Source organism: Salmo trutta, chromosome 31, assembly GCF_901001165.1.
Source record: "Salmo trutta chromosome 31, fSalTru1.1, whole genome shotgun sequence".
NCBI classification, from domain to species: domain Eukaryota; kingdom Metazoa; phylum Chordata; class Actinopteri; order Salmoniformes; family Salmonidae; genus Salmo; species Salmo trutta.
In genome coordinates, this window is record NC_042987.1 from 7,312,255 (window position 1) to 7,325,664 (window position 13,410).

The following is a 13,410-nucleotide window of genomic DNA, read 5'->3' on the forward strand; positions in this document are numbered from 1 at the left end:
TACCTACTGTGAAGCATGGGGGTGGAAACATCATGCTTTGGGGCTGTTTTTCTGCAAAGTGACCAGGACGACTGATCCGTGTAAAGGAAAGAATGAATGGGGCCATGTATCGTGAGATTTTGAGTGAAAACCTCCTTCCATCAGGAAGGGCATTGAAGATGAAACGTGGCTGGGTCTTTCAGCATGACATTGATCCCAAACACACCGCCCGGGCAACGAAGGAGTGGCTTCGTAAGAAGCATTTCAAGGTCCTGGAGTGGCCTAGCCAGTCACCAGATCTCAACCCCATAAAAAATCTTTAGAGGGAGTTGAAAGTCCGTGTTGCCCAGCGACAGCCCCAAAACATCACTGCTCTCGAGGAGATCTGCATGGAGGAATGGGCCAAAATACCAGCAACAGTGTGTGAAAACCTTGCGAAGACTTACAGAAAACGTTTGACCTGTGTCATTGCCAACAAAGGGTATATAACACAGGTACTTTCCCGAAACGGATGACACCCGCTGTTTCCTGTTTCCGGTCACAACTTGCAGACTTGTTTACGCTGCTGTGCGTTTTTTTGCCGATCTTACTTTGCTACCTAACGGTTTTTACTTTTTCATTACCGTATATTTTTACTTTTTACCCTCACTCAACTTTTTTCATTCAACTTTCTTACCCCGGAGGTTTTATCTGGACATGGTTCGTCAGGACTTCAAACAGCCGAAACTAAGTAACATTAACATGATGCCTTCTAATTGCAGTCGTTGTACTTATAATATACAGGAGAAAGATCGCCTTACGGCAAGGATAGCTGTGCTGCAAGCCCAGCTTCAGACGCAATCGTTAGGCAAGGGTAATTTCAGTGTAGGAAAGGATGAAACAGCGTCTGTGCCACCAGTAAGTACAGATAGTAACGTTAGTATAAACCCCCTCGCACGGTCCCCGCAGCCGGACAACTTTCTCATGGCTTCTGGAGGGAAACGCTGTAGGAATGCTCAACCGGTGTCGCTTATTCAGCCGACAGAAACTTTCAACCGGTTCTCCCCATTAAGTGAGTCGGAGGCCGAGACTTCTCTGGTCTCTACTCCTCCCGCTGTGGGGTCTGAGACGCCGACGGCTCCCACCATTAGCTCTGATAAATTGAAAACCCTAGTCATTGGCGACTCCATTACCCGCAGTATTAGACTTAAAACGAATCATCCAGCGATCATACACTGTTTACCAGGGGGCAGGGCTACCGACGTTAAGGCTAATCTAAAGACGGTGCTGGCTAAAGCTAAAACTGGCGAGTGTAGAGAGTATAGAGATATTGTTATCCACGTCGGCACCAACGATGTTAGGATGAAACAGTCAGAGGTCACCAAGCGCAACATAGCTTCAGCGTGTAAATCAGCTAGAAAGATGTGTCGGCATCGAGTAATTGTCTCTGGCCCCCTCCCAGTTAGGGGGAGTGATGAGCTCTACAGCAGAGTCTCACAACTCAATCGCTGGATGAAAACTGTGTTCTGCCCCTCCCAAAAGATAGAATTTGTAGATAACTGGCCCTCTTTCTGGGACTCACCCACAAACAGGACCAAGCCTGGCCTGTTGAGGAGTGACGGACTCCATCCTAGCTGGAGGGGTGCTCTCATCTTATCTACGAACATAGACAGGGCTCTAACTCCACTAGCTCCAGAATGAAATAGGGTGCAGGCCAGGCAGCAGGCTGTTAGCCAGCCAGCCTGCCAGCTTAGTGGAGTCTGCCATTAGCACAGTCAGCGTAGTCAGCTCAGCTTTCCCCATTGAGACCGTGTCTGTGCCTCGATCTAGGTTGGGCAAAATTAAAAATGGCGGTGTTCGCTTTAGTAATCTCACTAGTATAAAGACCTCCTCCATTCCTGCCATTATTGAAAGAGATTGTGATACTTCACATCTCAAAATTGGGTTACTTAATGTTAGAAACCTCACTTCCAAGGCAGTTATAGTCAATGAACTAATCACTGATCATAATCTTGATGTGATTGGCCTGACTGAAACATGGCTTAAGCCTGATGAATTTACTGTGTTAAATGAGGCCTCACCCCCTGGTTACACTAGTGACCATACCCCCCGTGCATCCGGCAAAGGCGGAGGTGTTGCTAACATCTACGATAGCAAATTTCAATTTACAAAAAAAAAAACAATGACATTTTCGTCTTTTGAGCTTCTAGTCATGAAATCTATGCAGCCTACTCACTCACTTTTTATAGCTACTGTTTACAGGCCTCCTGGGCCATATGCAGTGTTCCTTACTGAGTTCCCTGAATTCCTATCGGATCTTGTAGTCATAGCAGATAATATTCTAATTTTTGGTGACTTTAACATTCACATGGAAAAGTCCACAGACCCACTCCAAAAGGCTTTCGGAGCCATCATCGACTCAGTGGGTTTTGTCCAACATGTCTCTGGATCTACTCACTGCCACAGTCATACTCTGGACCTAGTTTTGTCCCATGGAATAAATGTTGTGGATCTTAATGTTTTTCCTCATAATCCTGGATTATCGGACCACCATTTTATTGCGTTTACAATTGCAACAAATAATCTGCTCAGACCCCAACCAAGGAGCATTAAAAGTCGTGCTATAAATTCTCAGACAACCCAAAGATTCCTTGATGCCCTTCCAGACTCCCTCTGCCTACCCAAGGACGTCAGAGGACAAAAATCAGTTAACCACCTAACCGAGGAACTCAATTTAACCTTGCGCAATACCCTAGATGCAGTTGCACCCCTAAAAATGAAAAACATCTGTCATAAGAAACTAGCTCCCTGGTATACAGAAAATACACAAGCTCTGAAGCAAGCTTCCAGAAAATTGGAACGGAAATGGCGCCACACCAAACTGGAAGTCTTCCGACTAGCTTGGAAAGACAGTACCGTGCAGTATCGAAGAGCCCTCACTGCTGCTCGATCATCCTATTTTTCCAACTTAATTGAGGAAAATAAGAACAATCCGAAATTTCTTTTTGATACTGTCGCAAAGCTAACTAAAAAGCAGCATTCGCAAATGGAGGATGGCTTTCACTTCAGCAGTAATACATTTATGAACTTCTTTGAGGAAAAGATCATGATCATTAGAAAGCAAATTACGGACTCCTCTTTAAATCTGGGTATTCCTCCAAAACTCCATTGTCCTGAGTCTGCACAACTCTGCCAGGACCTTGGCTCAAGGGAGATACTAAAGTGTTTTAGTACTATATCTCTTGACACAATGACGAAAATAATCATGGCCTCCAAACCCTCAAGCTGCATACTGGACCCTATTCCGACTAAACTACTGAAAGAGCTGCTTCCTGTGCTTGGCCCTCCTATGTTGAACATAATAAACATCTCTCTATCCACCGGATGTGTACCAAGCTCACTAAAAGTGGCAGTAATAAAGCCTCTCTTGAAAAAGCCGAATCTTGACCCAGAAATTATAAAAAAAACTATCGGCCTATATCGAATCTTCCATTCCTCTCAAAAAATTTTGAAAAAGCTGTTGCACAGCAACTCACTGCCTTCCTGAAGACAAACAATGCATACGAAACGCTTCAGTCTGGTTTTAGACCCCATCATAGCACTGAGACTGCACTTGTGAAGGTGGTAAATGACCTTTTAATGACGTCAGACCGAGGCTCTGCATCTGTCCTCGTGCTCCTAGATCTTAGTGCCGCTTTTGATACCATGGATCACCACATTCTTTTGGAGAGATTGGAAACCCAAATTGGTCTACATGGACAAGTTCTGGCCTGGTTTAGATCTTATCTGTCGGAAAGATATCAGTTTGTCTCTGTGAATGGTTTGTCCTCTGACAAATCAATTGTAAATTTCGGTGTTCCTCAAGGTTCCGTTTTAGGACCACTATTGTTTTCACTATATATTTTACCTCTTGGGGATGTCATTCGAAAACATAATGTTAAATTTCACTGCTATGCGGACAACACACAGCTGTACATTTCAATGAAACATGGTGAAGCTCCAAAATTGCCCTCGCTAGAAGCCTGTGTTTCAGACATAAGGAAGTGGATGGCTGCAAACTTTCTACTTTTAAACTCGGACAAAACAGAGATGCTTGTTCTAGGTCCCAAGAAACAAAGAGATCTTCTGTTCAATCTGACAATTAATCTGGATTCGTCTCAAATAAAACTGTGAAGGACCTCGGTGTTACTCTGGACCCTGATCTCTCTTTTGAAGAACATATCAAGACTGTTTCAAGGCCAGCTTTTTTCCATCTACGTAACATTGCAAAAATCTGAAACTTTGTCCAAAAATGACGCAGAAAAATTTATCCATGCTTTTGTTACTTCTAGCACTAAACAAACTTCAGTTAATGCTAAATACGGCTGCTAGAATCCTGACTAGAACCAAAAAATTTGATCATATCACTCCAGTGCTAGCCTCCCTACACTGGCTTCCTGTTAAGGCAAGGGCTGATTTCAAGGTTTTACTGCTAACCTACAAAGCATTACATGGGCTTGCTCCTACCCATCTTTCCGATTTGGTCCTGCCGTACATACCTACACGTACGCTACGGTCACAAGACGCAGGCCTCCTAATTGTCCCTAGAATTTCTAAGCTGGAGGCAGGGCTTTCTCCTATAGAGTTCCATTTTTATAGAATGGTCTGCCTACCCATGTGAGAGACGCAGACTCAGTCTCAACCTTTAAGTCTTTACTGAAGACTTATCTCTTCAGTAAGTCCTATGATTAAGTGTAGTCTGGCCCAGGAGTGTGAAGGTGAACGGAAAGGCTGGAGCAACGAACCGCCCTTGCTGTCTCTGCCTTGCCGGTTCCCCTCTTTCCACTGGGATTCTCTGCCTCTAACCCTATTACAGGGGCTGAGTCACTGACTTACTGGTGCTCTTCCATGCCGTCCATGGGAGGGGTGCGTCACTTGAGTGGGTTGAGTCACTGACGTGGTCTTCCTGTCTGGGTTGGCGCCCCCCCCTTGGGTTGTGCCATGGCGGAGATTTTTGTGGGCTATACTCGGCCTTGTCTTCGGAAGGTAAGTTGGTGGTTGTAGACATCCCTCTAGTGGTGTGGGGGCTGTGCTTTGGCAAAGTGGGTGGGGTTATATCCTGCCTGTTTGGCCCTGTCCGGGGGTATCATCGGATGGGGCCACAGTGTCTTCTGATCCCTCCTGTCTCAGCCTCCAGTATTTATGCTGCAGTAGTTTATGTGCCGGGGGGCTAGGGTCAGTCTGTTTCATCTGGAGTATTCTCTTGTCTTATCCGGTGTCCTGTGTGAATTTAAATATGCTCTCTCTAATTCTCTCTTTCTTTCTTTCTTTCTCTCTCTCGGAGGACCTGAGCCCTAGGACCATGTCTCGGGACTACCTGGCATGATGACTCCTTGCTGTCCCCAGTCCACCTGGCCATGCTGCTGCTCCAGTTTCAACTGTTCTGCCTGCGGCTACGGAACCCTGACCTGTTCACCGGACGTGCTTGTTGCACCCTCGACAACTACAATGATTATTATTATTTGACCATGCTGGTCATTTATGAACATTTTAACATCTTGACCATGTTCTGTTATAATATCCACCCGGCACAGCCAGAAGAGGACTGGCCACCCCTCATAGCCTGGTTCCTCTCTAGGTTTCTTCCTAGGTTTTTGGCCTTTCTAGGGAGTTTTTCCTAGGGAGTTTTTCCTAGCCACCGTGCCTCTTTCACATGCATTACTTGCTGTTTGGGGTTTTAGGCTGGGTTTCTGTACAGCACTTTGAGATTTCAGCTGATATACGAAGGGCTATATAAATAAATTTGATTTGATATAACAAAGAATTGAGATAAACTTTTGTTATTGATCAAATACTTATTTTCCACCATCATTTGCAAATAAATTCATAAAAAATCCTACAATGTGATTTTCTGGATTTTGTTTTCTCATTTTGTCTGTCATAGTTGAAGTGTACCTATGATGAAAAGGCCTCTCATCTTTTTAAGTGGGAGAACCAGCACAATTGGTGGCTGACTAAATACTTTTTTGCCCCACTGTATGTATGTATGTATGTATGTATGTATGTATGTATGTATGTATGTATGTATGTATGTATGTATGTAAGAAAAACCACATTTCAGTCATTTCTGTTCAGGTTTCCCAAAGAATGAACCCATAAAGCACCCACTAGCTACGTACCAGTTCATTGGTGTGTTTGGACCAGGCCAGGTTGCACACCTGGGATCCGGTGTCGGTGCACTGCAGGGGCTGGCCCGTCAAGGTGTTCCAGAAGCGGATACAGCGGTCAGCTGTTCCCCCTCCAGATGCCAGCAAGCCGTGCTGATGGGGGGACCAAGCGATGGCCTTCACCGCAGCCAGGTGCTCTGTGTACTGCTGCACCGGGAGAACACTGGAGTGGTTCCATACCAGTAGCTATGGGGAGGGGGAAGGATTGTTAGTTTTCTAGGAAAATAATGCTATAGGATAAGGATAAAAGCAGTAGTGTAGTTAATCAAGAGAGGGTTTAACTATTGTGAGATGGGATAGATCAGACTGCAGGTTTGTGTTTCTGTGTGTGTCTTGTAATTACAACGATACCAGTAGTTGGTGGTCTGCTCTGTGCAGGGCTGAGGTCAATTCCATTTAAATTCCAGTCAATTTAGAATATAAACCAAATTCCAAATTTTCCTAATTGAAAAACATTGGAGAGAATCAGAATTTCAATGTACTTCCTGAATTCAAATGGCATTGACCCCAACCCTGGTGCCTTGTCTGTGCATGTACCTTGTTGTCATTTCCCCCTGAGGCCAGCAGCTGATGGTCTGTGCTCCACTTGAGGCCGCAGACTTCCTGTCTGTGTCCCTGGAGACGGCGTTCTGACTGGAGGGGTGGGGCTCGGATGTCCCTCTGCAGGATCACCCTATCACGACTGCCCGACGATAACTGGTCGGCATTCCACGCCAACGCACCTAGAGAGAACGTTTGCAAATAAATTATATTCAAATCACACAAAACAGCTGAAATGCACTCAGTTTTCATAGTTTTGACTAAACGCTAAATATTTACACGAAGCCATAGCAATAGAATTAATATTGTTTTCTGTGTCAATCTATTTCTATGGTGCATCACTACTGTTTCTTTCTCTAAGGAGAAGCTGTCCTGTTCTCTCTGTAAGACGGGCAGCATCAGTCTACACCCACTCACCCACTCTGGCTGTGTGTCCCTCCAGTACAGACAGCTTCTTTCCTGCTGCCGCATCCCAGATCTGTACATAGCCCTTATGAGTCCCCACTGCTACCAGGTTCCCCTGAAACCACACACACACACACGAATACAATAACCAGACATGGTATCAGGGCAAATCCAACATACCCCCTGAAATCAGTAGAAACACATGACTACAAAGGGATATAGGGTCGACTAAGGGGCAGAGCCATATATTTAGCGAGTTGGGCCAACTTTCAGAATTTTAAAAATTCCGTTACATAGCATTGTTTAGATATTACGCATGTAATGGTAATAGGGTGCAAACAATGGCTGCCATAGAATGTTGTAGTGTCCTGTACAGTGCATTCGGAAAGTATTCAGATCCCTTGACTTTTCCTACATGTTGTTACGTTACAGCCTTATTCTAAAATGGATTAAACAATCTACACACAATACCCCATAAGGAAAAAGCGAAAACCGGTTTAGGCATTTTTGTAAATGCATTAAAAATAAATAACAGAAATACCTTATCAACACAAGTATTCAGAACCTTTGCTATGAGACTTGAAATTGATCTCAGGTGCATCCTGTTTGCATTAATTATCCTTGAGATGTTTCTACAACTTGACTGGAGTCCCACAGTTGACAGTGCATGTCAGAGCAAAGACCAAGCCATGAGGTTGAAGGAATTGTCCGTAGAGCTCCAAGACATGATTGTGTCGAGGCACACACAACAAATTTCTGCCGTATTGAAGGCCCCCACGAACACAGTGGCCTCCATCATTCTTAAATGGAAGAAGTTTGGAACACCAAGACTCTTCCTAGAGCTGGCCGCCCAGTCAAACTGAGCAAATCGGGGGAGAAGAGCCTTGGTCAGGGAGGTGACCAAGAACCCGACGGTCACTGAGAGCTCCAGAGTTCCTCTGTGGAGATGGGAGAACCTTCCAGAAGGACAACCATCTCTGCAGCAGTCCATCAAGCAGACCTTTATGGTAGAGTGGCCAGACGGAAGCCACACCTCAGTAAAAGGTACATGACAGGTCACTTGGAGTTGCCAAAAGGCACCTAAAGACACTCAGACCATGAGAAACAAGATTCTCTGGTCTGAATGCCAAGTGTCACATCTGGAAGAAACCTGGCACCATGCCTACGGTGAAGCATGGTGGTGGCAGCGTCATGCTGTGGGGATATTTTTCAGTGGCAGGGACTGGGAGACTAGTCAGCATCGAGGCAAAGATGAACAGAGCAAAGTAGAGAGATTCTAGATGAAAACCTGATCCAGAGTGCTCAGGACCTCAGCCTGGGGCGAAGGTTCACTTTCCAACAGGACAATGACCCTAAGTACACAGCCAAGACACTGCAGGACTGGCTTCGGGACAAGTCTCTGAATGTCCTTGAGTGACCCAGCCACAGCCCAGACTTGAACCCGATCGAACATCTCTAGAGAGACCTGAAAATAGCTGTGCCGCAACGCTCCTCATCCAACCTGACAGAGCTTGAGAGGATCTGCAGAGAAGAATTGGAGAAACTCCCCAAATACAGGTGTGCCAAGCTTGTAGCGTCATACCAAAGAAGAATTGAGGCTGTAATCGCTGCCAAAGGCACTTCAACAAAGTACTGAGTAAAGGGTGTGAATACTTATGCAAAATGTGATATTTACTTTTTTTTTAAAATTCATTTGCAAACATATACAAAAACCTGCTTTGTCATTATGGGTTATTATGTGTAGATTGATGAGGGAAAAAACGATTTAATCCATTTTAGAATATGGCTGTAATATAATAAAAGGTCTGAATACTTTCCAAATGTACTGAAAATGCATCACAATGTAGAAGTCTCAATGTCCCAACTCTATAAATGCAGTACATGGCTCTGATACGGGGTATACATGAGAACATATCGGAGGTAAAGTAGACAGACACACCCTCTCTGACCAGCCCACTGACGTGACAGAGTCCCCCTCCACTGACAGGTCACACAGACGCGTCACCTGGAGACCAAAAGACACAATTGATATATAGTCAATTACCAACTCATATCACATGAAAGAGCTTACAAAAGGCCTTTGTGATAAATAGGAAACATCAAATAGTAGGCCATTTCTCGCAGTGAGGAGGTCACTGATTTCAGCGCATCAAAGAGTAACATGTCTAACATTTCACGTAAAGCCGGTTTCTTGCCTGCATCGAAGTAGCGGTCCTTGTACCTATCATCGAGCATGGTGGCGACGAAGTAAAGAGACTCAGAGAGAATGCAACCAAATCATTTGTTCACAGCCTCAAGTACTTTTGTAAGTTAACCCCACAGTCTGTGTCGGCAGTTGTGTTGAGCAGGCGTTTCAATGACATGACAGAGGGTATCACGTCTGCTGCAGATGCAGTTGCGCTTATTTCATTAGTCAGTTGTTTGAATGGAGCTAGGAGTGTGTTCATGTTTCCGAGTTTCAAACATGTCCTCAAATGCCATTGAAATGGCAGCAGCGGTATGAGAACCAGCACATTCTTGAGCATGGAATAAATACGGCTTTCCTCAGTATGAAATCCTTGTTTACCCACTCTGCTGTCAGACTCCATGCTCATGGGGCTAACATCGCTGGTCCAAATGTCAGCCGTGAAGCTAACAGCAGGGATGCTCATGGATGTGAATTTCAACAATACTGTGTAACTCCGGTAGGGCAACATCTGAAAAATAGTGTGTACCAGGGCTCAACCAGTCAGAGAAAGCCAACATCAACCACAACAGAGGACGGTTGATTGTCAAGGGCAATGAATTCCATTATCTTGGCGTTAATGGAATTCACCTTTGAGTTGGCTCGCTGAAATGTTCTTACTCTTTCAAAGGACAGCTTGACTTGAACTTGTTTAGTTGTTGGAAGTGTATGCTGAGAATTTCTCTGCTTTTGTTCTGTGTAGCGCTGTATTTTACGTGGAGTCATTACGTCATCTATTTACGTTATATAGGTATGCACGTCAGCTTTGACATTGGTTTTGCGCGTCGGTGTTATAGTAGACATCGGGCCGATGCTGGCATTTTTTAGCTAATATCGGCCGATTCCGATATGCTCACCGATATATCGTGCATCCCTACAAGTAAGTCAAAGAAATAGGTTGATTATGTTTTCATATGGGTGCATCTCTAATCTGAACTAAAAGGACTATTGTCCCGTAGCACTCACTTCTGTCATCATGAAGTGCTTTGAGAGGCTAGCCAAGGACCATATTACATCTACCTTACCTGACACCCTTGACCCACTTCAATTTGCTTACCGCCCCATTAGATCCAGACTATGCAATCGCACACTGCCCTATCTCATCTGGACAAGAGGTACACCTACGTAAGAATGCTGTTCATTGACTATAGCTCAACATTCAACACCATAGTACCCTCCAAGCTCATCATTAAGCTTGAGGCCCTGAGCCTGAACCCAGGGCCTCAAGGTCGCTCCCATGTGGTGAAGGTAGGAAAAAACACCTCCACTTTGCTGATACTCAACACAGGGGGGCCCCACAAGGATGCATGCTCAGCCACCTACTGTACTCCCTATTCACCCATGACGGCGTTGCCACGCACGCCTCCAACTCAAATCATTAAGTTTGCAGACGACAGCCGTAGTAGGCCTGATTACCAACAATGACGAGACAGGGAGGAGGTGAGGGCCCTGCGAGTGTGGTGCCAGGAAAATAACCTCTCACCCAACGTCAACATAACAAAGGAGCTGATCGCAGACTTCAGAAAACAGAGGGAGCACCCCCCTATCCACATCGACGGGACCGCAGGGGAGAAGGTGTAAAGCTTCCAAGTTCCTCGGCGTACACATCACTGACAAACTGAAATGGTCCACCCACACAGACAGTGTGGTGAAGGCGCAACAGCGCCTCTTCAACCTCAGGAGGCTGTAGAAACTTGACTTGGCACCTAAAACCCTGACACACTTTTACAGATGCACATCAAGGGCATCCTGTCGGGCTGTATCACTGCCTGGTCCGGAAACTGCACCGCCCGCAAGCGCAGGGCTCTCCAGAGCGTGTGGTCTGCCAAACGCATCACTGTGGGCAAACTACCTGCCCTCCAGGACACCTACAGCACCCGATGTCACAGGAAGGCCAAAAGATCATCAAGGACAACCACCACTTGAGCCAACTGTCCAAAGCCCTATTTACTTGTGATGCACATTCATTTCATCAGATTAATATTCATGAGCAATTCCCCACACCCACATCTTCTCACCTGAATGCAATATTTTATTTGAAGGGGTTTGGCAAAGGCTGAAATTTGGGTTGAGAGTTACCCTTCAACACACACACACACCTGGCTGGTGCAGGCGCTCCACAGGTAGACACAGGTTCCCAGGCCGACACTGAGGACGTTGAGGGAGGACCAGTCCACCAGGTTGAGGTAGAAGTCATCCTGCAGCTCCGGAGCATCCAGCACCTTGAAGGGGATCTTAGAGATCTTACGTGTGGGTTTCCTAGGCGACCGTAACAGCTTCTGACTAGAAGGAAGGAGACAAGGAGGGCTGGATTGCTCATTCAATGTGAAACAGAAGATACTCTTCTTCACCAAGAGTAATATCATTAACATGGAATGAGAGGGAGAGGAGAACTAAAACATCACTGTTGGCCATATAATATAAAATGTATGTATGTGAAAGTGAAGGTGGTGGTTACCTGTTGCTGCTAACAGGAGACAGGGAGTATGGAGAGACTGTGTTGCCATCCTCAGGGAGAGACCGTTTGGCACAGACAGAATACTGTAAACCCACACAAGTGGCATATTCAGAATCAAAAGTTAACATGTTGTAGTACGACTAACAAATATTAAAAGTGGCTAACTCCAGCATACAGTGCACTAGTCCTGGTAGTTTTGAAAAAGACGCCATTGCCCCAGAATGTATAAGGGCCTACTACGGACACTAAAGAGGCTCCTCTTGGCAGGGGTTGAGGGCTGGAGGCGGCGGTCCTCTGACTGGGGGTCCTGGACCTTCTCTATGCCTGCCCCCAGCAGCTCGTTCTTTAGCAAGGCAGAGTACGCCAGGCCGTCTGCTAAAGGAGAAATAGTGGAGGACAGAGGGGGTGAGCAGACATGCACGAGCAGCACAGATTAAGTGCCATAGGAGACTTTAAAGGAGTCAAGAGGGTTACCTTTGCTAGTGTCTGTTGTGCCATCCTTTGTCTTCCTGTTCTGATTGTGGGACTTCTCATTCTCCTACACAACATCAACACAGTGATTAAATGTGCTGAAACCCAGAAAGTGATACAATCAACACAGATGTAAAACTTAGGGCAGAAGACAAAATCCCAGGGTGCATTGCAGGGGACTCACGTTGATGCGGTGGAAGTTGACGCTCCAGTTGGCGCCGGCGCGGGAGGGGATGAAGCGGTCGCCATGTTTGCTTGGTGACGACAGAGGGGAGTTGGTGGGTGTCAACGCTCGCACTGCATCTATGGCCTTCTTTACAGGGGGAAAGAGCGAAGGATACAGTGTAAGAGGGGGAATTGTCATCAGAGGACACCATTTTTTAAGCCGATTTCCTGCAATTCTACACATTTCTCCATGGAGCTGAGCTAAAATGTTTACAGTTTTAAAGCTAGGTCACTATACAAATCTGTTTTATTTTGAGTAGATACCACAGACTTCCAGTAATTGCGCTAATGCTAGTTAGCACCGGCTCGCAAAAACTACCAACTTCCTTCATACCGGACAGACATACAAATGGTATTCAATTTGTAAGTCGCTCTGGATAAGAGCGTCTGCTAAATGACGTAAATGTATTCACGACCTCATCTGCCTCTTGGGAAATAGATTGCCAAAATCCCGAAGTATTCCTTTAAAACACATTAGGAGACCACTTTTGAGGTCTGGGAAAAATCTAAAGAAACTTAGAATTTTGGGCGTAGTTATCCTTTAATGCAAGTGCACACCATGCTGTTTAGCTAGCAGTGTTTCTGTAGCGCTCATGTGATTGCAGTGTGCCAAACAAATGGCCACTGGATTGATACAAATAATCATGATGTCATTCTGCCAGGTAGGCATAGGGTACTTTGTGGTTAACATTTCAAATCAATAAGGTTTTTGGAAAAAACCTTTCCATTACCAGCATACGGTTATCATTATCATGATAGCAAACGGCTACACAAAGTACACGCTCTAGACATACGCGCGCGCACCCCACTAGACTTTAATGAATGTATTTGTATCGCCATTTAATCCACCGAAAAAAGGACAGGTATAAGATTAGGCGAAAACAGATTTCAGGACAAATAATGAATAGGGCACTCTTGACATG

General features: G+C 45.4%; 1 protein-coding gene across 1 annotated transcript in view; it reads right to left on the reverse strand.

Annotated features, from left to right (window-relative positions):
- Positions 1-13,410, reverse strand: part of LOC115169408 (fizzy-related protein homolog) — a 33,272-nt gene that overhangs the window by 8,566 nt on the left and 11,296 nt on the right. Inside the window, exons 3-11 of the mRNA XM_029724988.1 lie at positions 12,447-12,575; positions 12,266-12,329; positions 12,036-12,166; positions 11,792-11,874; positions 11,433-11,616; positions 9,049-9,114; positions 7,122-7,224; positions 6,702-6,886; positions 6,117-6,350 (exon numbers count right to left, since the gene is read on the reverse strand). Of these exons, the coding sequence (XP_029580848.1) occupies positions 6,117-6,350; positions 6,702-6,886; positions 7,122-7,224; positions 9,049-9,114; positions 11,433-11,616; positions 11,792-11,874; positions 12,036-12,166; positions 12,266-12,329; positions 12,447-12,575 (1,179 nt within the window). The remainder of the gene's footprint in view (positions 1-6,116; positions 6,351-6,701; positions 6,887-7,121; positions 7,225-9,048; positions 9,115-11,432; positions 11,617-11,791; positions 11,875-12,035; positions 12,167-12,265; positions 12,330-12,446; positions 12,576-13,410) is intronic.